Genomic DNA, 19,531 nt, shown 5'->3' with positions numbered 1-19,531 from the left:
AGACCTTGTTACCCAATCCAGAGTCATGGCCAGTACGGGAAATGCATCACAGGGCAACACAAACAGGGACCATCCCTCTTCACTATACGTAGTTCCTTTTTAGTGATTTAGTATGGACCAAGTGTGGACAGTGTGGGCTCTCCCTTTAGATGAAAGACGGGGATTTCTTCCTCGTAGGCTTGGCCTTTGTTCTTCATACATACATGCCTGAGTCAGCCTTTCACGATTTTCCAACTTCACTTCTTATGTTCTCGTGGTCTTCCTTTGATTTAACTTGCGACTGTCTCGCCCTCGGTCCACTCTTCCCTTCTCGTGTAAGACCATTGGCCATGGAGGACTATACTTCTTTCACTCTTTTCTCTTTGTTGCCTACCGAGTTGAGGCTTCACATATGGCGACACACCTGCCATCCAAGAGTCGTCGAAGTCTCATATGACAATCAAGAAGACCGATGTACAACGTTGACAGCCCCTCCAGCCGTCCTTCATGTTTGCCGAGAGTCACGATTTGAAGCCTTGAGGATATACAAGCCATCCTTTGGTACCCAGTCCCACGAACCAAGGATATACTTCTGCCATGAACTAGATACTCTTTACCTACCCCGTCCTCCCTTCATGGGCTATGATGATGCCTTACGATCATTTACGGAACTTGTCCCGGGCACTGATGATATTGTCAACCTCGCAATCGACTACGTTAGGCCTGATATTAGACGACCATGGGAAACCTACAACAAATACGCCCTAATGCATAGTTTTCCAAAAGCGAAGGAGGTCTACTTGGTATTAGACGGTGACACCTCGGCGGAACACGACACTTACGATATTCACCACCCTCATCACATCCACGAAGATCATGAAGACATAGGGTTAGTCGATCCGACAGGCGACATAATGGCACTTTGTCGTCTACTATCCGACGTCAAGGAATCGTTCTTCTACGAGGTCGGCACTAATTACACGATCGACGAAACGAAAGAAGAATTCTTCGAGCAACCCCTCCTACCGCCGCTTGTACTCAAGTCGAAAGTCATATCATCACATTAGAAGCCGGAGATGGCTATCTCTAGTTGTACTTCATACTAAGCTCTATAATGACCTGCAACGAAGAAAACGTCTCCGTAGGTTTTGCTCTATTCTACAGCGAAAGATACCACAAGTCAACGAATAATGCAAATTTTATGAACTTTACTCGTTATTGCTAACTACCTACTTAACTGCTGAATGAAATTAATGAGTATGTGAGTAATAAGGACTAAAATATCATCATCAATCCTTACGGCTATAGTTACCCGTAGTCTCAGCATGAAACTATATTGATCTTGTACCGTCGGACCAAATTTTTATTATCGGGATACAAGTACCTATGTAACAACCCCTTCCCAACCAGAAAGGAATGTGATCGTCTGACAAAATCCCAACACCCACCATAACTCAGCCCCCTACCTATTTTTCAATGCAAATTTTGCTCCAAGAATGGTGTTAATACTGTTCTATTTCCATTTCTAAACCTATGCGTCGCTAAGCTATTATTAGCTGGATTGTTTACCACTTTTTTCAAACCAATGATAGGAAGTGCCTATCAATACTTTAACGCCTAACAGCCTTAGACATTACTGTCGCTAAACTTCCAGAATGCCAATGTAAAAAAACCGAGTCGCTAATTTGAAAGATCTGAGCCCTCTACTTCATCACCTCCATCCTCGTCTTGTTCTGCTGCGTCCTCTTTCTTCTTCCTCTTCCTCTTCCGCATCTTCTTCCGGTGTATCCTCTTCCATAGGGTCCAGCAAATCATCAATATCAGACGAATCCTCATCATCTCCATCCTCAGCCCTATCCCTCTCAATCGTCCTTTTCAACTCCTCGAGTGGGGGCCTAGGATTCATCGGAGCAACATCAACAACCTTCCACAACCCAAAATCGCTACATTCGCGGAAGCGTCCCCGCTGGTTGGAATATATACGCGTCTTCGTCGCTTCATCTACGTAATCACAATTATACCCCGTGCACCCGAAAGCCCAGAGCTTGATATTGTCCATATACCACACGGGATGTACCGACATATCGCTGCTCCACCGTAGCGTAATCCCATCCTGATCCTCGCCTGCGAGGTACCCCAAAGCACGAAATCGCTGCGAGGGGGAATGGTGCGTTAGAATCGCAACCACGCGCTCCGGGTCCTCGACTCGGATCTCTGCGACGGTGTCCGAGAGCCATTTTACCGCGTCGTGGTGGGCTGCGATGTGCTGGTGTCCGTCCCAATTCTCGATGTCGACGATGGTGTCGTAGTAGTAGTCGAAAATATCAAATCGATGGTCCGGAGGCGCGGTGGTGAAGAGCGTAGTACCTAGGAGTGTCACGTTTTCACCGGGGATGTCGAGTCGGTCGCTGTCGAGAAGCATGAAGCGCCCGAGAGTTGAGTCTCGTTCTTTGGCTCGCATGAGTGTTTGGTACTCGTATTGGCATAGACAGGTTCGGACGTCGGCCTAGGAGAGTCCGTTGGCTTCTTGTATGCCGAGGACGAGGATTACGATTTGGAATTTTGCGAGGTGGCGCTCGATGAAGTTGATGTATTTCTGCCTGTGAGGAGGGATTAGGCTGCCGATGTCGCCGAGGAGAGCGAGGATTGGTGCTTGTGGGGGAATGCTGTAGGTGTCGTAGCCCCAGTCCATTTCTAGGTGAAGGTCGGATACGATTTGTATTTTGACCATTGTGAAAGTAAGTGATCTATTCGTAGTAAAGGTAAGATATTAATGAATGTTAGATTATAAGCGAGAGTTGGACCTGTATATGCTCAAAGAACTAGACATTCGCTGCGCCTTGAAAGAATGCATGGTATAAAGATGGTGAAAATTGAAGAAATCTAAAAAGGTAAAGTATCTGGTTGGAGTGGTTTTGCTTTTACATGTCGATAGAGTACTCGGTAGAGGTATACACTCTTTCCGTTTCTTGCTCTGTTTTAGCTGCCACGAGAGGAAAGAACAACCATTCAACGATACAAACTACCTTGGATTTTATGAGTTCAGACTGTGATTTTACCTATCTTATAGTATTCGGTAAATAATATTATTGTTCATCGGTGTGGTAGCACCTAGAGCTATATATACGATGCCACAGAAATGTTCATATCGTAGGTGTTGGAAGGCAACTTCATTTGAGGGTTGATTAATGCTGAGATGGCACGAAAGATGCCACTGGGGGAATCAAGTAAGTCTAGCCTAATTTTTTGCTTAAGGTTAAACTTATGGGAAGTACTATTAAGAATAAAGTCATCCATTGAGATAATGACGATGTAAAAGGTAGAAATCATAGGCCTGGAATCTAGATCTCTTTAGGGACCCTTATCTGCCAGGGTAAAAGTGGATACAACCACACCCATGCGATTAGCCGCACCCTAGATAAAGTTTATCGAACTATCGTGGTGACGTGCCCCGCGATTTGACTCACACGTAGCTCTGCGAAAAGTTCAAGCCGTCATAACTTTGTTGTTCATTTAATCCATAAATTGGACCTCCTATTTATCTACCTGGTATAAACGCGTTACTTCTGGTTGTTCATTCCTTCTCAAGCCAATCCAATCTTTCGCAATAGAGAAACTCAACTACGATACCGCAGCGATGGCGACCATCGCCCAAAACCAGCGGGAGCTGCCCGTTCGCAGCAACCCGGACCTTGAGTCCTTCGAGTATGCCATTACTTCTGTTTACTTTTACATTGTTTACCAATAAATATCAGAACAACAATGACTAACCCCAAACCCCTACCCACAGCATCGTCAGCACCTACAACAAACTCCTATCCGACGACCCCGAACTCACCATGCCCGTCGCAGCAATCGAAGCCCTAATCGAAGCCTTAAGCCAAACCTCCGCCAAAACCGTGTTCGAGACTATGGACCTCATCAAGGCGCAATCGGAGGCCCTGCGCAAAGCAGTACGCAACCCAATCGCCCTAACCCACGGCACCGATCTCTTCCAACAGTATTTAGTCCTGTCGCTTAAGCAGCCAGGCCCCGACGGGAAAGAGACTAGCAGTCACGAAAACTTCGAGGTCGTACGGCAGCATTTAATGCGCAACGGGCGCTTATTTGCGAGTCGTGCGAAACAGGCAAGAGAGCAGATTGCGCGGATTGGGAGGGAGTATGTTAGGGATAATTGCACCATACTTACGCATGGCGGATCGCGTGTTGTGGGAACGCTGCTGGGTAGGGCCGCGGAGGCGATTCATAGCGATGCGAAACGTAGGTTTAAGGTCATTCATGTTGTGAATGAGGCGAGACGGACCGAGAGTCTGCGTGTGGTTGCGGCGCTGCGTGCGAAGGGGGTGCCGGTTGCTACGATACCTGAGTCTGCGGCTGCGTATTCGATGGCGAAGGCCGATATTATACTAGTCGGTGCTGAGGCGGTGACGGCAAACGGCGGAATCATTTCGAGAATGGGGACGTATCAATTGGCACTACTTGCTAGGGCGCGAAATAAGGATTTCTTCGTTGCTGCGGAGCAACATAAGTTCGGCAAGACGTTCCCTCTAGATCAATTTGATCTTGGCTTTGAGCAAGATATGTTTGATTTCCACGCGAAAAAGCCTCATGAGGAAGAGATAAAGAATGATCGTCCAAAACATCCCATTGAGGATCCGGTGGACTATACGGTATGTTTAAGAGTCTTCTTATTCATAACATGCTCCAATTGCTAATAATGTGATGCAGCCACCGGAATATATTTCATCCTTCCTTTCGGATAACGGCGTCCTCACACCAACGGATGTGGCTAAGCAGATTATAGATCTGATGTACTGAGTTTCATACATTACCCAGGCGACAAATCTTCAATGAACCCGGTACCACTTTGGCCGTTCGCGCCATGAGAGCCTGTACATATTATACAGAACTTGGCGCGACTCTCGTTACGGTTGATTGCACGAGCAAATACGGTTAAGGGTGTTGCTGAATTGGCTTTGTTACCTACTGACTGCTACCAATGGTATACAAAGTCGATGAACTCGATGCCATAGGATCCCCTGGCGCATGCTTCGTTTGAGGATGTTCAGTTGCATCTATGGCATTGAAACATATTCATGCTACACCAACTATAACGAGGGTCCCTAGGCGCTCGGGTAGTATAGCAATAAGCAGCTAGCTCTAGCTACACAAGTCACAGCAAAAATGTCTCCCTTTCACACGAAGGGAAGAGAAAAATGAACATAATAATAAAAATTGTAACATTTAATCTCATCATGAAAAATGGTGTAACTTTTAGAGAGTGAATCAATAGCTTTTGCCATTCTGAATATACCACCAGCCGATTAATACAATGAGACGAACATGCAGCCATAATATGACAGATTATGTATGAGAAAATCTGCAGATAGCCACTCATATTCCGAACACGCCAAGGGACAAATTTTCGTTCATGTTGCGTTCCTAAAATGAGAGGAATTAGACTAGGTAGACACAGATATTAATTGCGTGCGACCAGGCTAAAGTTGAATTCGCCCTGGCCGCAGCCGCAAAACCCCGCTGCGCGTGTTAATCGAGACAATTCAGTTGTTGGGAACCGAGATTGAATCTTGGGGTGTTATGTATTAAATTCCTGTGTTTCGTAGCGGGAACCACGATCTTATATTATTGGCGGTGATTGAAAGAAGCCCGTTGGCGTTTATGATCATTTGGCGAGTTAATGAATTAGTCCGTCTCTTCAACACCTATAGATCGCGAACGAGCCTCGCGCCGACCCAGGCGTATAGGTAGTTTCGTTGATACCAATTGACGCTATAAATACGTTCGTTAGAAAATGTGGTATTATGCGAGGCGCCGCGCATAGGAATAGTATTCGCGGAAGAAAATAGGAGCAGTTGTAACTCACAAAGTCTTCCTTCCCGCAATACGGGGGTGAGTGGACCAGGAACCACCGAGGACAATATTGTGCTTTTCATCGAAGAAGTCGACTAAAGTGCACAGTATTAGTAAACTATCCAGATAATAATTAATAAGGTATCATACCGGTGTATGCCGGGTACAAGGCCATGGGCTGGAAACCTTCATGCGGTCTAAGCGGGGAGCTGGTCCATTCCCACACGCCTCCCATCTCGGCCTGGCCGGCTAGGCGGTTGCCGTGAGAAGTCACGGCAACAGGGTGCCAATGACGGAAACCGACATTGGCATCGGTGAGGTCAATGAATAACTCGTCGTTTCCAGACGAACCGCCATTGACGTCACGTGGGGGTTCTAACGGTGGGGTTTCCTCAACGCCATCGTTAACTAGGTGACTATATGTTCTCTGAGGTAAGCTAGGGCATTTTACTCTATTTTTTTTTGTCGCGGGAAAACTTACGCGTTGACTGCTGGAACGGTTTTGCCTAACTTTCGCTCTACTTCCTTTCTCTTCTGGTTGTCAACGTATGAGTAGATACTCCGAGCTTCTTCGAACGTGGGAATCCGGCCACCTAGCCAAGCAGCACACCCAGAAAGTTCATCATAAGAAGCGAATACTGGCCAATCAAGCGCATGTTTCAGCGGCACCAATCCGTAGACGGTACGCACAGCCTTGCCTTCTAGGAATGCTGGTGGAATAGCTTGTTTGTCGTCTACTTCTCCGGAGCCACCATTCGTTTGGCCATTTGAGCTATTAGTATGATTAGGTTGCTCAGCCCAAGAAGCAGGTGGTGTTGTTGTCTTCGTATTGTACATATATAACGCGTACTAAAAGTAATTAGAGCTATTCTGACTCGGGTAGTGGTTAATCTTACCTCCTCGTTCGTGATAGGCCTCCCCTTAGCCTGGAAGCCATGAACCTGTACGCGCCTAGGCGGTTTTTCGTTATCCCTACAGTCTGGTTAGTAAATTCGATGAATCAAGGTGAACTGATGTGACGAACCATCCAAAGTGTTTAGTGGAGTCTAACACATCTTCTGGGTCGTCGAGACCTATTGTGATCTCCTGCTCAGGTATGTTGAACCATTCATTTTCAACCCTTGCAGCATACGCCCCTTGAGCTAGGGCTTCAAAATTTGGGCGCTTGGTATGGGGTGGTGGAAGAGTCTTATCACTTTGCAACATCATATATAGCAAAGTCTCTAGGTGCATGATTTCATGTTCGAAGCCAACCCAGATGGCTCTTCCGATATTTCTAGGGACGTTGTCCAAACCTATGGAGTAGATGCTTTTTAGCCTGTTCCTCACACGTCCCTGGTATTCTATTACGTCCTCGACGGAAGGCCATTCTTCCGGAATTTCCGAATGCTTATGACAATGCTCAGGATTGTCAACGTCCGGGTCTATCCCTCTCTCAAAGATGGAGGAGTAGAAAGCTGGTTCTGTAGGGGGGTTCTTGGTAGTCTTTGTTAATTGGATGTCAAGGAATGTAGGAATGTGACCAAGGTAGAAAAGGCAGACATTCCGAAGCTTGATCGGCTTGTCTAGTAGCTCCTCGCTTGGAAGCATTCGTCTCGTGACGATATCCCATGTTGCCCATAGACTCTCGAAGTCAGTCAGAGAGGGGATATGAGAACGAACGTAGACGGAAGGGTTTGGACTGAAAGACATGTTCGGCTTGGTTAGAAGATGAAGTCCTGTGAAGTGTTAGCTTAGGTAGGTAACCTCAAGCTTGGACTGGGGACTATTCGAGAAGCTAAGAAGACTAGGGCCGCCCCGCATTTAAAGCCACTATTGATAGACGCAAGGATAGTACAGGTACAACTCGATCAAGGCGGACGAGGTCTCCTGACTGGCCTCACGTGAACGGCATACTGTAATGCTATGCCCCTGGATAGGTAGGCCTACCCCGACCCAGTCGCGGAATAGGATGGCGGGCAAGTGAGACAGGCCCCATAATCTCGGGGTTAGACAAAAGATTCGTGGACCACTCACCGTAATCTTCATCTGCGGTCATCCAACGGTCAGCTTCGATCATGCCCGCCGATCTCCACAAATTACTGCAGCCTTCTTTCGAGTATTTCAGGCTCTGTTCGACTTGGACACGCTCCTGAGCTTTGATGGTTTCTCCCAGTACGACAGTATCACGGATTGGGGAATAGAAGGCTTGGTGGCGCCCTCCTTCGTTATCGTAGACGTATTCGCCGATAACTTGCCAGTCGTCTAGGTTGAATTCCTTATGTCCGAGGATTTGATTTGCATGGAGGAGTCCATTAAGGATGAACCTTGACCAGTTAGCATAGAGATAAGCAGCCGATATATGTAGGACGTATGCATGGCGTCATTATTAACTGACCTGTGTGTGATACCGTGTCTGTCTTAGAGGCGATATGCCGAGTTCAGTAGAAGTCAATGTAAATTTTGATAATACTAACCGTTGTATGCGTGACTATTATTGGGTGTTAGTGGCCGGATATGGCTCTGGAAGAGGATGAAACGGGGTGTTTCATTACTTACTAGACCTTGGATGGATCTGTGCAGGAATCCAATCCAATCAGGAAGCTATCCGCTGGCTGGAGAACATCGGCGAACCTTTTCAAGAACGAGGCGGCCTCGTCCCGGTGGAAGTTACCTATTTAGGCTGGTCAATTCCAAACGATATGAATATGGTATCTACATATACTTCGAGCTCGTACCAATACTAGACCCGAGGGACAGGACACACTTGCGTCGGTCAGAGATCTGCGGATTCTTTAACCATTCACGGCCATCATCGTATGTTCCCAATAGTCCGTGACATTGGACGTGACGGAAGTTTGGAACCTGAGCCAGAGTCCTCGACAACTCATCTTTTGACAAATCAAGAGCATAATAGTCGATCCTTTTTCCGGCGTCGTCAAGGGCTTGAAGTAGAAGAGACACCTTCCTTAAGTTACTAGCCGGGACGGTCAATCAATCGTCCCTAAGTTACAAGAGATGGTACTATAACTCACCCGCTGCCCAACTCGAGCACCAGGGATCCAGACGGGATTGCCTTAGCAATGGAAGCAGCCGAACGCCGTAGGACTTGAATCTCATAGTTTGTCAAATAGTACTCTTCCAGATAAGTAATCTGGAAACATCGGTCAGCATTGTGTACTGACAGAGACTATCCTCCTCTCAAACCTCTTCGAACAACTGTAGGCCCTTCTCATCATAGACTAACAGGGTCGGCAGTTTCCGTGGACCTTCCTGAGGGCGGAGTTGTTTGTGGATTTCTTCCTTGAGATTTATCTCAACGGCAGCTTGCCGGATGTCGATGATATCGACGTTGGGTGATTGTCCCGCAGTTTTACTAGCTCCCCTTTCCAATTTTGCTTGCGGGATGGGAAACTGGGGTTCATATGGCGATTCGACAACAGATGGCATGGCTGCTGAAGATAAAAATGCCTACTATACACAAGAAAAGGGTATTTGCTAAGATTCTGCCAGCTTGGCAGGGGTGAGGAAATCGTGGATGATATATACCGTTAGGTATCTAACTGGGATGGACACGAAGATTAAGAATCCGGAGTTATAGTACAAAGTATATACCTACTTATACCTAGTATGAAGCGTATTGCGCGATGAGAAGCTTAACAAACCTAACTGTGAGACCACACACACTTTCTCTGTCTCTCACTCGCTGACCCGGGCACCAGGATAATAATGGTGATGTCAATTGGGGCTAAAGGGTTGCCCCATTCCAAATTCGGTCGGCCCCAGTGACAAAGCCACCAGGTACATGTTCGCGGGCCTAAGGGGGTTCGACAGCAAGCTGCAGTTTTCTCACGGTGGCCATCCTGGGAAAAACAGGGTCCGAGGAAAAGGACGGGCTAGGAAAAGGTGGTATACGGGGCTTTTGTGTATCCGCGGCAGCAAGGTACGGTAGTTCGGGTTACCAATTAAGTGGCCTCCGAAGTTTAGAAAGATCAAGAGATTAGAAAGAATTCAGAAACGTTCTGTCATAAATTACTGCAAGTTGGGACTAAACTCTTAGTATGAGAGTGGGATGTTGAAGGAGGAAGAACAAATCAAGGGGCAAGAAGCCACGAAGAAATGGGAGGAAATGAGCCACGGCTGTTCCGGCCCCGCAATTAAGGTGGTCGGGTCCCCTGTGTAACCGCCACGCTTCTGCACGCTTTACTGCGTATCATACATTAAAAAGCTGAATAGTGACTTCCTAACTCCCTAGTAGTTGCCTTGTATTGGCTTGTAACCCCCCATGAACCCCTCAACCCCTTGCCTGCTCTTGCCTTGCCCCGACGCATAGCATCGCCTTATTTTTGGTGGGCTAGGCAGGCTAGGTAGGAGCTAGGTACCTTTTCTCTGCCGTGTGACAAGTCCATTGCATACATGTACGCCTTTCGCCCCTTACCCAGTACCTCCAGGGCACCCCGTATTCCCCCCGTGTTGGTTCCTGACGAAGACACGTTCTAGGCATTCAACCAATGAGAAGATAAATATATGATGCAACATAAATATACCAGGATACTTTAGTAGATATACTTATGTAATTCATAGATTTCTTCTGAAGCTTCCGATGACGCGCATCCGATCATTATTACCTTGTAGAAACGTGGGAGCTGAGAGCTCTCTCATTGATGTTAATTGTTGTTGTCTAAGTACCTGAGTATTGAGTACATGGTGTACACGGTATACTCTTATGCACGCAGAAAAGAGTAAATGGACATGGGATCCTGTTGCAGCTTGTAGCAATATGTAAGCCATAAGCTTATTCCCATAGGTATCAATGTAGAGGTACACCCCCCCGGACCGATGCCCCCCCTAATTATTTACGTCACCACCTATGACCTGACGATCCTTGCCGTGGTCCCACTTTACCCCTCAACTACAAGAAGAGCCTCTCACAACAGCTTGTGAATATAGACACTGTACTATACATGCAGGTCTATACTTGGCCATAAAGAACCTACCTATTTGTATTTAGTATAGCATTATGAAATATCTTATAGTATCTTTTACAGGCGGACTAATAAACACCTTGCCGATTGATCATGGGATACGGCTCACATGGTATATAAATTGTCAATTACCTAGTAATTGCCTAACCCAGCGTCCTGCATCGATTGCAGGCATTCGAATTGATTATATCGGACTCAGTGGTGCATATACGTATTTTTTTAGTGGTAGCACAGAGTGCCTAGATGTTACCTCCCCGATGCACGTCACCAGTGGGGAACCTGTTTCTCGTGACACCTTTAGGCGTATCAAGGTACCTCCTGCCCGCCTGCCTTGCTCAGCTTGCAGCTGGGACGGGAAGGAGCTTTGTCGAATAGAAAATTAAAGGGGGCGTTCTTGTCTCATTCTTCACTTTAAATTGTGGCGTTATCACTTACCGCAATTCTTTCTCTCTTTTTTTACCCCCTCTATTCTACTTTACTTAGGTACATTTCAATTATTTTTCGGCGGTATCCTCGGTCATCAATTTGAAAGTTAACGGAACAGCAATGATAAACCCAATTTGGTCTAGTAATAATATTTCTAACTGTTAAACTGTTGAGCAACACCTTTGAGCTCCAATGTTTGCTAGTATACTTACACACATACATATGAACTGAATGGCGTTGAACGTCGTACAACAGAACCGGTATCGAACGGAGCAATTGAGCGATCATCTCACAGGGAAATCATATCATGGAGTAATAACTCTTGTAGACTATGCGGTTGATCGCGATCGTCGAATATACTTTTCTCAGCTTGTCCTAGAAAGAATTTATATTTTTATTTCAGATACCTATAGATATTCATTCTACGAAGTACCCAATAATATGTGTATTTTCAGGCCCATAATAGGCTAGAAACGCAGTTATAAATGCGATTGTTTAGGTGTGTTCGTTATCATTCCTCCTCCTTGGTTGGGTAATACAAGATGAGTGCAAAGTAGGCATCAGTGTTGCTTAGCCCCTGAATAATCGTCAAGTATTAACCCATAGATAGGGAATGCGAAGTAGACTATTGGAGTTTGACTCTTATAGGTATTCGGACATTTTAACTATGATCATCTGTATTTGAATTCTATGGATTTTATGGTATAAAACCACCACTGCCGGAGGAGTGGTGGGCTCCTAAGAACTAAACGTTCAGAGGCCAATGCCTCCTATCTACCCAAGTATTGAACGCCTTACGCGCTGGTAGAAGAAGGAAGAGCGCCACTGAAAGAACCGCTGGGGAATCCACTGGGCTCTGTGCCATTTCCCGGACCAGTTCCATTGCCACCAGGAGTGCCACCTCCGACGCTCGAGCCAGTGGAGTGGCCGCCCTCAGCATCGAGGTATGCAGCTGCAATTGATAAATCAGTTTCCTGCAGCATGACGAAGAAAATTCTTAAGATGGAGTAAACATACCTATTCCATAGTACTCGTCTTCGGTGTAGTCAGCAGAGCCGTTGATGCCGATCTGGATCCAAGCGAATAGACCGTCCTCGATGCTGTCACCGAGGTATACATATTGTGGGAAGGGATCGAACGATGCGTCGGCTTGGAGGACAGACCACATGTCCTCGTCGTTGGTGGTTAATTCCACTGTGTTGGTCGTGTATGGGTAAGTCGTCTCGACTTCGGCGCGTAGGTCCTCGGGCCAGAAGAGTTGTCCGATGTGGCTGACCGGTGCATTCCTGCGCGTGTGACACCAACATTAGTCCTAGCTCCGAGACGGGATGGCAAATTTTAAATCATGATTTAGGAACTTACCACACGGAAATGGTACCGTTGGGCATCACCTTAGCATTGGTGTGAGCCAACAGATGAGTGTGAACAGCACGCCCACTATAGTGACCAGGGAAAATAGTCTCAAAGCTGGCAACACCATCGGAATCCGTCAATTGAATACCACGAAGGTAAGTAGAGTTATAGCCGCCATCGGCGTAGTTTCCACTAGTCGAGATACCACTGTAGACTCCGGTGGCATTGCAGTTCCAGATATCGACTGCGACGGCGGGGATAGGGTCGCAGGTGTTAACATCGATGTACTGAACCTCCAAGAACACGTCGACACCATCGCACCACTTTGACTCCTTGACGTTCGATCGCATCTTCTCGCCGACGACGTAGTACGGGCCGTCGGTGATCTCGGGGGCCAAGATACAGCTTGTGTTACCGCTGAAGACGTCTTCAAGGGAGGTGAACATGTTGTAATCGTAGGTTCCCGTCATGTTATGGTTGACTTTCTCCCAGGCTTGCAGGTCTTCGAGAGCGCGCTTATCCTTCCTGGCGGCTATAAGAAATTGTCAGTCTTCATCATCCCCTAACCTAATGTGTTGTGTAAATCACTCACGAGCCTGGATACCACGCTTCTGTCGGATGTTCTTGACAGCGTTAGCACGACGCTTGATAGATCGCGACTTCAAGGCTTGAGCAGAAGCTGAATTCGAGCAGGAAGCCAAGGATCGAGCTCCGACTTGAGCAGCGTAGTCACGCGCAACGAGCTCACGCTTCATCTGCTGCGGGTCGTGCTTCTCGCCAGGGTGGGCGGCAGCAAAGCCCGCGAGGGCCGCGAGGGCTAAGTTCGAGAAAGCGACCATGATGAACGGATGAGGAGTATATGTTAAGAAGTTGACTATTTGAAACGACTGGATAGAGGATGAGCTGCCTTGGAGGTTGGCTTGACTACGAGTGAAGATCACAACGAAATTTGGCGACACGATACTCTTTTAAACCTCTAAAGAGAGGCTCTACCAAGGCAATTGATTCATCTTTGGATCCACCAATCGCAATTAAGGAGATACCAATTCGTAATGCTCGTTATGCATCGTGGGTCCTCTATGGCTCTATCTTGGCATATCAACACCAAGGACTCGTCAGGTATTCGCCTCTCCATCGTGAATGTTACCATTGTCAATTTTATGTATACTAGCCTCAGCCTCTTAGGGTACTATTACGCGTCCCTTACGCGGAGGTGTAGACTGCGAATATGATAAAAAGCTGAGCCTTGTTCAGTAGAATGATGTTTACAGGGAACCTGGGGGCCATCGGGGGACCCTAGCAATCCGATCCGCCAATCACGACGACATTATTGTCAAAGCTTTCGGACGATTCGACGGTTCAAGCATCGTCACAAATTTTAGACTTGAGATGGTTCGAATGGGACGAAGATGGTTGACGAATCCGACCCACATAGACTGATACCTATATCCACCTTTCCCGGTAGTTGTCATGCACAATAATCTCTTTTCATCTATTAAACATCTAAAAATAAAGGATTTGTTTCAAACATTCTGATTATTGGGCGAAAGTTGTTTGGTTTCTGAATTTCAGCGCCGCGGGAGGAGAAGGTGACGAAGGAGGCTACCCCAGACTATAATCGTCACACGCGATCTAAGAAACATTTCGTGGAAACAATTGTATAGCTTATGTTAGCCTTAAATCTAAGCTATCACACACATTTTTTCTATTCCTTCTTAAAGCCCGGGTTATTTGTAACCGATAGATATCTTATGTATGCCCCGAGATACCATACATCAACCCCCCTCTCGACCCTTACGCTCTAATATCCTTCCAAAGATCACCACGAGTCCTGAAAACCAAGTAAGGCCCTTTATGTCCAGAAGTGAAGCGATCGTAAAGCTGGAACTCATCCGAACGCTCTCGACCTTGTCCCATACCAGGACCCCCGCCTCCTATCTTGCCCAATTCACCCGGCGCTTGTTCGAAGTCGAAAAGCCAGAATGTCTTAGCAATTATTAAACTCACTCCCAAGTACGCCATCGACTTCTCAGCGCACTGCGTAGGGCCAATTGAAAACGGGATGAAAGCATCACTCATCAGCTTCGCCATCTCGGGTGACACAGAACTCAGCCACCGTTCAGGGGCAAATGTGAATGGGTTCGGGAAGACGTCTTCGTCATGGAGAATTGAATACGTATTCACGCCGACTTGAACTCCCCGAGGAATCGTGCATCCGTCAATGGTCAAAGGCCGATTATCGCTGTCGTCCGTGACCTGCTCCCTCCAAAAGACCCCTGGCGTAGGTGGAGACATACGCAAAGATTCATCAATACACGCGCGAAGGCATTGGCAACTTGCGAGTGTCGGACCAGAGATCTCGCGGCTACTCGTAAACATAGAACGTATTTCATAAGCCAATTTTTCGTAGCATTTCGGATTCCGTGATAGGTAGAAGAACGTAGCAGCCAGCATAGTCTTGACCGTATCTCCATTAGTCCCTAGGAAAGTTGCGTCGCTCCACAGATCGCTCTGTCGTACGCCACCAGCCTCACTGTCTAGGGCATCTGAAACGAGAGAGTACAGATCCCGTTTTGCGCGTTTCTCTCGCGAGGTACGAGAGATTATAACTGAACCGGCAGATAGTAGAGTAGATGGTCGGGCCCAGAACCTCAGTGAAGGGCAGTGAAAGAAAACATAGGCCCAGAAGCCGCTTTTTCCTATGGCTTTGAGAATCGGGTAGTTTTCGTCGCTCGTTTGAAGGCGGAGGTCATACCCAAACCCAAGTAAACCAGCGATGTCCATGCCAAGACGTTTTGCCCGGTCTGTCATATCAACCGGGATAGACTTCCGAGATGCAATCAATAGCTGCTCGAGGAATATGTCGACTTGTTCTACCATGGTAGGCTCAAAACGTCGCATGAATCGGTCAATCAAGCCGTTGTTCCTTGCGTTGAAAACATTCCGGGCTGTCGCGTCTGCCCTCATCACCGCATAAGCCCCAGTTTTGGTAAGCCGGTCATTCTGATAGATGTCTTGCTTCCAATTAGCGACACCCATTTAAGAACAAATAGAGAACTCGCCTCGCAAGGCCAAAAGAGAGTTGAACACAAGTTTATTTGGGCCATGCCTAATTACCGGACCTATCTTACTCTCAGTCATTGCTATTACACTAGTTCAAGGCAGATAGTCGTATTCTTACCATACTTCAATTGATTCTGTCTTGCGATTAAGTGTGCGTCCTGATTATATGCAGGGTATGCATTATAGATATCCCACAACTTAGCCGTAAATGGCCCGGGGTAACTTCTAAGCGGATGAAAGAATATTTGATAGAGCACGTATAGAACGAACTTTAATAGTTGTTAGATACTACTTCATATTCAACCAGGATCTTTTTCCCACTCACACAGGTTATAAAAGCTGGTACGGCATAGTATACCACCAACAAAAGGGTGTTCGCCATGAGAAAGGATGGTCATCGAGATAGGCATATGGTAGGAGCATGTGAAAATTTAGGATTAACCCGTCAAGAACTTCTAGTTATATAAAAATCTTCTCGGAGAAACATAATCATCACCAACGTCATTGCTGACTATCTGACTAGAAGAACTGAACAGTGATAGAGCCTCTGCTTATCCCGAACCGCTGACTGCATACGAGATATCCAATCATGTTATGCTATTTAATGCTATCTGATACTTGAGTTGGTAAGATCCGTCGGGAATAATTACCTAGATTAGAACATATACTGAAGCAATTAGCTAGCTGCGTATACAAACTTCCTATGGCTTCTTGAATTAGCTTGTCTATACTCTGTTGATTCCATAAAACTTACATAAGTAATAACTGACTAGCCGCACATTATTCATGATAATTGCACTTGAACCCATATCCCTGCGCGGGTGTTACGATCATTGCTTTGGGAAAGGGATAATGAAAAAGTAAAAAGTCATGCAGCATAGGGGTTAGGGGCTAAGGAGTAACAGGGGTACCCAGGTATCTGGGAAATAAATACACACCTAGGTAGAGACGAAAATCATAAACGTGATACAGAAAATCTATAAGCGTCAATATTGCAATTTCCAGGTGTAAGAACTGCTAGGGCTGAAATTTAACCCTTACCTCAGTGCTAATCAACGAACTAACTAACCGCATCGTGGGCGATCGGATCGTAATCAAATTGATGAAAACAATAGTTTGAAGAATAAACCAACGTCTTGGATAGAAACTTCCCCTGCCACGGGACTGTAATTGTCGGTGAGGAGTTGAAATGAAGCAATTTAAACGCCACTACGTACGTAGGTATCTTAACAAGAAATAGTATATAATGAGCGTTGATTCAGCTCGTTCTACCCTCATAGCTCAAGTTAATCCATTTTACCATCATACATCAAGTCATACAACTCTATATAACTACGCCAGTAGATTTCATTACAAGCTCGCAACCATGAAGTTCATCACCGTCGCCGTCGCCTTGACTTATCTTGCAACCTCTGCGCAAGCCCTTGCTTATGAACCTAAACTACTCAATCGCCAGGAAAGTACCGACGCGTAAGTACTACTCATAATCCGTACAATACCTAGGTATGTGTTAGATACTAACTATTTTCTAGTTATTGTGTCGGTCCAGATGGACCGGAATGCTCAGGCTGTCCCCAGGGCACATCTTGCATGACACGCGGCACTGGGGGAATATGCTGCAAAGCTGACGGATGCACTTGCGATTATTAATAAGGAGAGGGTTTCATGGGAAAGGCAATCTAGTTTCGTGGTATCTAACCACCTAGGTACCAAGGCGAGTTTTAAAATTCTTCACTCGGTGGAAGCCATCGAGCTTTAGTTTTTACATATGAGAGAATAAATTGGAAATTTCCATTTTACTATATTGCTGTTCCGACCAGACTTCGCGCGGATTCACGTGAGTGTAGCCTCCTTTTTCGCCTATTGTCCACAGTCTATGGACGGACGGATCAACTGTGCCTTGATTCCAGGGAACACCATTTAGAAATACCATCACAAAAACCATTTAAAAGTCTCATTAAACCCTTTGATATTTACTGAATTATTAGCATCACCCTGAAGCATTTCCTTGTAGATTATCGAGGACTACTCATAATCCGGGGTTTTAAAGGTCTTGTGAATTTTCTGTACTTACGCCGACAGAGTAGAGATGATTTAATGTGATATAGAAAAAAAAAATAAAAAGGGGATTGTATTTTAAATGTACAGTTGAAAATCTAGAGCAGGATTGGCAAGCAAAAACCATCCCAAAGGAAGTATCATTTCATCTGAATAGGTGGTAATCCTCCTATAAAAGATGCCTAGGAAGACAGTAATTCATTGTATAAAAAATTGGTATTGGCGTTCACGGTAACCTAAAATGTCACTACCGTAAATGGATGTGAAAAGTCCTACGGAATAGTCACATATACTATCAGATACTGTCCTTACAAGTCAGTTCAGAGGAATATGGGCCGTATTATCGCCTTTGATGAAGTCTGTAGGTCTGTAGGTGAACAAGAGAAGAGTTATGGCACAATAATAATGCGCTGTTTGGCATACGTTCATTGATATGACGACCATGTCGCCGACTGATGTCTTTCACTACGCCGCCGTGGGACACCATGGGTTAATTCGCAAGAACTCTAGGCTAGACCCTACCCCGAAACACCAGCTTAGTCGTGCGCATACAGAGCGAGTAGTCAGCGAAACAAATCCCCCGAACTCAATAGAGCGACGAGGACCCTCGCGAGATTAGAACTCTATCCAATCACTCTTGTTTTCTTTTTTGTTTTTCAAGTTTTACCTCGTCACATCAACTTTGAATCCCATCTCTCTCGCTGCCAAAAAAGACAGTGACTCAGTTTCAATCATTCAAACCCATCATAATAAAATCTCGAAATACATCCGCAACAATGCCTCCTCGACCTACAATACGCCTTATAACCCCTCCGTCCCAGCTTATTCCTCCTGTCGACGAAGAGAGAAGCGATTTCCTAGTCCCCCACAGACCTGCCCCCCATCCTCCTATACCCCTTAGACCTCCGCCTCCTATACCTCTCAGACCCCCTCCTCCACCCCCAGAGCTCATCGGTCTCGCGGCAATGGGAATCGAGACGCCCCGAGGCAGTTCATCAGAATCCGACAAGCAATCTGGCGACGGTTCCGACTCCTCTCACCAAGAAGAGAAAAAGCGCGGATTTCGCGCAACCCTAAAGCGCATGCTCAGTCGCGAGAAGTTATCATCAACCAAAGAAGGCGCATCAGCATCTAGTACCGATCCCGATGCTGAACCTCGTCCCCCTCCTTCCTTCGCCGGCTGGGTGAACCCACATCCAACCGTCCCGCTTAGCTCCGGCATGGGAGGTATCACGGTAACCAGCGAGTACAGCGTCACGTTCGAGCAAACACTAACTCGAACGCCCACCTCCGCCTCTCTTAGCACTATAAATATTGAAGGCCCTATGACCGCGGCCCGACGAGCTGCAGCTGCAGTTAAAGAGGCTAAAGAGGCTAAAAAGGCAGCTAAACAGAAAGCCAAAGAGAAAGATTCGAGCAAAGACGCTGATGCAAGCACTTCGACTGCTACGACTGGCAACAAAGCCATCGACCCCAACTTCCCCTTCCCAGATCCCACCGAAGCCGACCTCGAGCGCATGGAGCGAGCGGAAACCGGGGAAGAAGAGAAGGATAAGGGCAAGGGAATCGCGCGATCGGCTACAATGGCCGTGAGCCGGGCTTGGAACAAGGTGTTCGAGTAATCATTATGATCATGAGGAAAGTTATGGAGTTCGGAGTTTCTGACTGGAGAAGGGTATTCATCAACGGAAAAGGGCTTGTGTTACGAACGGTTATGTGGAGGAATATTCGGCTGATACCCCGTTGCTTTGACCGCTTGGCTTTTGCTGGTTGTGGAGGATATACCCCTCGTTGGCCCCGTCGCTGGATACCAACTT

At 46.5% G+C, this 19,531-nt stretch overlaps 8 protein-coding genes across 8 annotated transcripts; 4 read left to right on the top strand and 4 right to left on the bottom strand.

The window, feature by feature from the left end:
- Positions 1–329: 329 nt before the first annotated feature.
- On the top strand, positions 330–1,046 carry F4822DRAFT_431052 (uncharacterized protein; the record flags this gene model as incomplete). The annotated part of the gene is made up of 1 exon (XM_051461419.1): positions 330–1,046. The coding sequence occupies one exon, from the start codon at positions 330–332 to the stop codon at positions 1,044–1,046; it is 717 nt and encodes a 238-aa protein (XP_051311952.1).
- A 644-nt stretch (positions 1,047–1,690) lies between these two features.
- On the bottom strand, positions 1,691–3,080 carry F4822DRAFT_444663 (uncharacterized protein; the record flags this gene model as incomplete). Its single annotated transcript, XM_051463279.1, has 2 exons — positions 2,531–3,080; positions 1,691–2,485 (listed from the first exon to the last, which is right to left on the bottom strand). Exons 1-2 carry the CDS (start codon positions 2,708–2,710, stop codon positions 1,691–1,693), a joined length of 975 nt encoding a protein of 324 aa, XP_051311951.1. The 5' UTR covers positions 2,711–3,080.
- Positions 3,081–3,441: 361 nt separating this feature from the next.
- F4822DRAFT_409166 (nagb/rpia/CoA transferase-like protein) lies at positions 3,442–5,201 on the top strand. Its single transcript, XM_051458633.1, has 3 exons — positions 3,442–3,684; positions 3,770–4,649; positions 4,708–5,201. The coding sequence occupies exons 1-3, from the start codon at positions 3,617–3,619 to the stop codon at positions 4,795–4,797; spliced, it is 1,038 nt and encodes a 345-aa protein (XP_051311950.1). The 5' UTR covers positions 3,442–3,616; the 3' UTR covers positions 4,798–5,201.
- Positions 5,202–5,702: 501 nt separating this feature from the next.
- F4822DRAFT_444662 (C-type lectin protein) lies at positions 5,703–9,279 on the bottom strand (the record flags this gene model as incomplete). The annotated part of the gene is made up of 13 exons (XM_051463278.1): positions 5,703–5,769; positions 5,864–5,945; positions 6,001–6,266; positions 6,332–6,699; positions 6,747–6,822; positions 6,875–7,568; positions 7,867–8,156; positions 8,228–8,249; positions 8,307–8,320; positions 8,389–8,503; positions 8,568–8,806; positions 8,865–8,983; positions 9,037–9,279. 13 exons carry the CDS (start codon positions 9,277–9,279, stop codon positions 5,703–5,705), a joined length of 2,595 nt encoding a protein of 864 aa, XP_051311949.1.
- Positions 9,280–12,034: 2,755 nt separating this feature from the next.
- On the bottom strand, positions 12,035–13,432 carry F4822DRAFT_431048 (aromatic compound dioxygenase; the record flags this gene model as incomplete). The annotated part of the gene is made up of 4 exons (XM_051461418.1): positions 12,035–12,192; positions 12,258–12,526; positions 12,603–13,125; positions 13,186–13,432. The coding sequence occupies 4 exons, from the start codon at positions 13,430–13,432 to the stop codon at positions 12,035–12,037; spliced, it is 1,197 nt and encodes a 398-aa protein (XP_051311948.1).
- Positions 13,433–14,279: 847 nt separating this feature from the next.
- Positions 14,280–16,182, bottom strand: F4822DRAFT_409145 (cytochrome P450). Its single transcript, XM_051458632.1, has 4 exons — positions 15,982–16,182; positions 15,775–15,925; positions 15,656–15,715; positions 14,280–15,607 (listed from the first exon to the last, which is right to left on the bottom strand). Exons 1-4 carry the CDS (start codon positions 16,036–16,038, stop codon positions 14,388–14,390), a joined length of 1,488 nt encoding a protein of 495 aa, XP_051311947.1. The 5' UTR covers positions 16,039–16,182; the 3' UTR covers positions 14,280–14,387.
- Positions 16,183–16,949: 767 nt separating this feature from the next.
- On the top strand, positions 16,950–17,458 carry F4822DRAFT_409144 (uncharacterized protein). Its single transcript, XM_051458631.1, has 2 exons — positions 16,950–17,126; positions 17,189–17,458. The coding sequence occupies exons 1-2, from the start codon at positions 17,023–17,025 to the stop codon at positions 17,304–17,306; spliced, it is 222 nt and encodes a 73-aa protein (XP_051311946.1). The 5' UTR covers positions 16,950–17,022; the 3' UTR covers positions 17,307–17,458.
- Positions 17,459–18,490: 1,032 nt separating this feature from the next.
- Positions 18,491–19,336, top strand: F4822DRAFT_431045 (uncharacterized protein; the record flags this gene model as incomplete). The annotated part of the gene is made up of 1 exon (XM_051461417.1): positions 18,491–19,336. One exon carries the CDS (start codon positions 18,491–18,493, stop codon positions 19,334–19,336), a length of 846 nt encoding a protein of 281 aa, XP_051311945.1.
- Between the last annotated feature and the right edge of the window lie 195 nt (positions 19,337–19,531).

The sequence above is a fragment of the Hypoxylon trugodes genome (assembly GCF_022578975.1).
Source record: "Hypoxylon trugodes strain CBS 135444 unplaced genomic scaffold F4822scaffold_7, whole genome shotgun sequence".
Lineage (NCBI taxonomy): Eukaryota > Fungi > Ascomycota > Sordariomycetes > Xylariales > Hypoxylaceae > Hypoxylon > Hypoxylon trugodes.
Note: the sequence above shows the minus strand (reverse complement) of the source record. Positions and strands in the feature narration are given on the sequence as shown.

Bases quoted from the DNA above. Each gene is read 5' to 3' on its own strand.
- F4822DRAFT_409145 (XM_051458632.1), bottom strand. From the start codon at position 16,038: ATGGCGAACACCCTTTTGTTGGTGGTATACTATGCCGTACCAGCTTTT. The intron at 15,926-15,981 runs GTGAGTGGGAAA...CAACTATTAAAG, and splicing joins TACCAGCTTTTATAACCTGT to TTCGTTCTATACGTGCTCTA. The intron at 15,716-15,774 runs GTAAGAATACGA...AGAGTAAGATAG, and splicing joins ACAGAATCAATTGAAGTATG to GTCCGGTAATTAGGCATGGC.
- F4822DRAFT_409166 (XM_051458633.1), top strand. From the start codon at position 3,617: ATGGCGACCATCGCCCAAAACCAGCGGGAGCTGCCCGTTCGCAGCAAC. The intron at 3,685-3,769 runs GTATGCCATTAC...CCCTACCCACAG, and splicing joins CCGGACCTTGAGTCCTTCGA to CATCGTCAGCACCTACAACA. The intron at 4,650-4,707 runs GTATGTTTAAGA...AATGTGATGCAG, and splicing joins AGGATCCGGTGGACTATACG to CCACCGGAATATATTTCATC.
- F4822DRAFT_409144 (XM_051458631.1), top strand. From the start codon at position 17,023: ATGAAGTTCATCACCGTCGCCGTCGCCTTGACTTATCTTGCAACCTCT. The intron at 17,127-17,188 runs GTAAGTACTACT...ACTATTTTCTAG, and splicing joins CGCCAGGAAAGTACCGACGC to TTATTGTGTCGGTCCAGATG.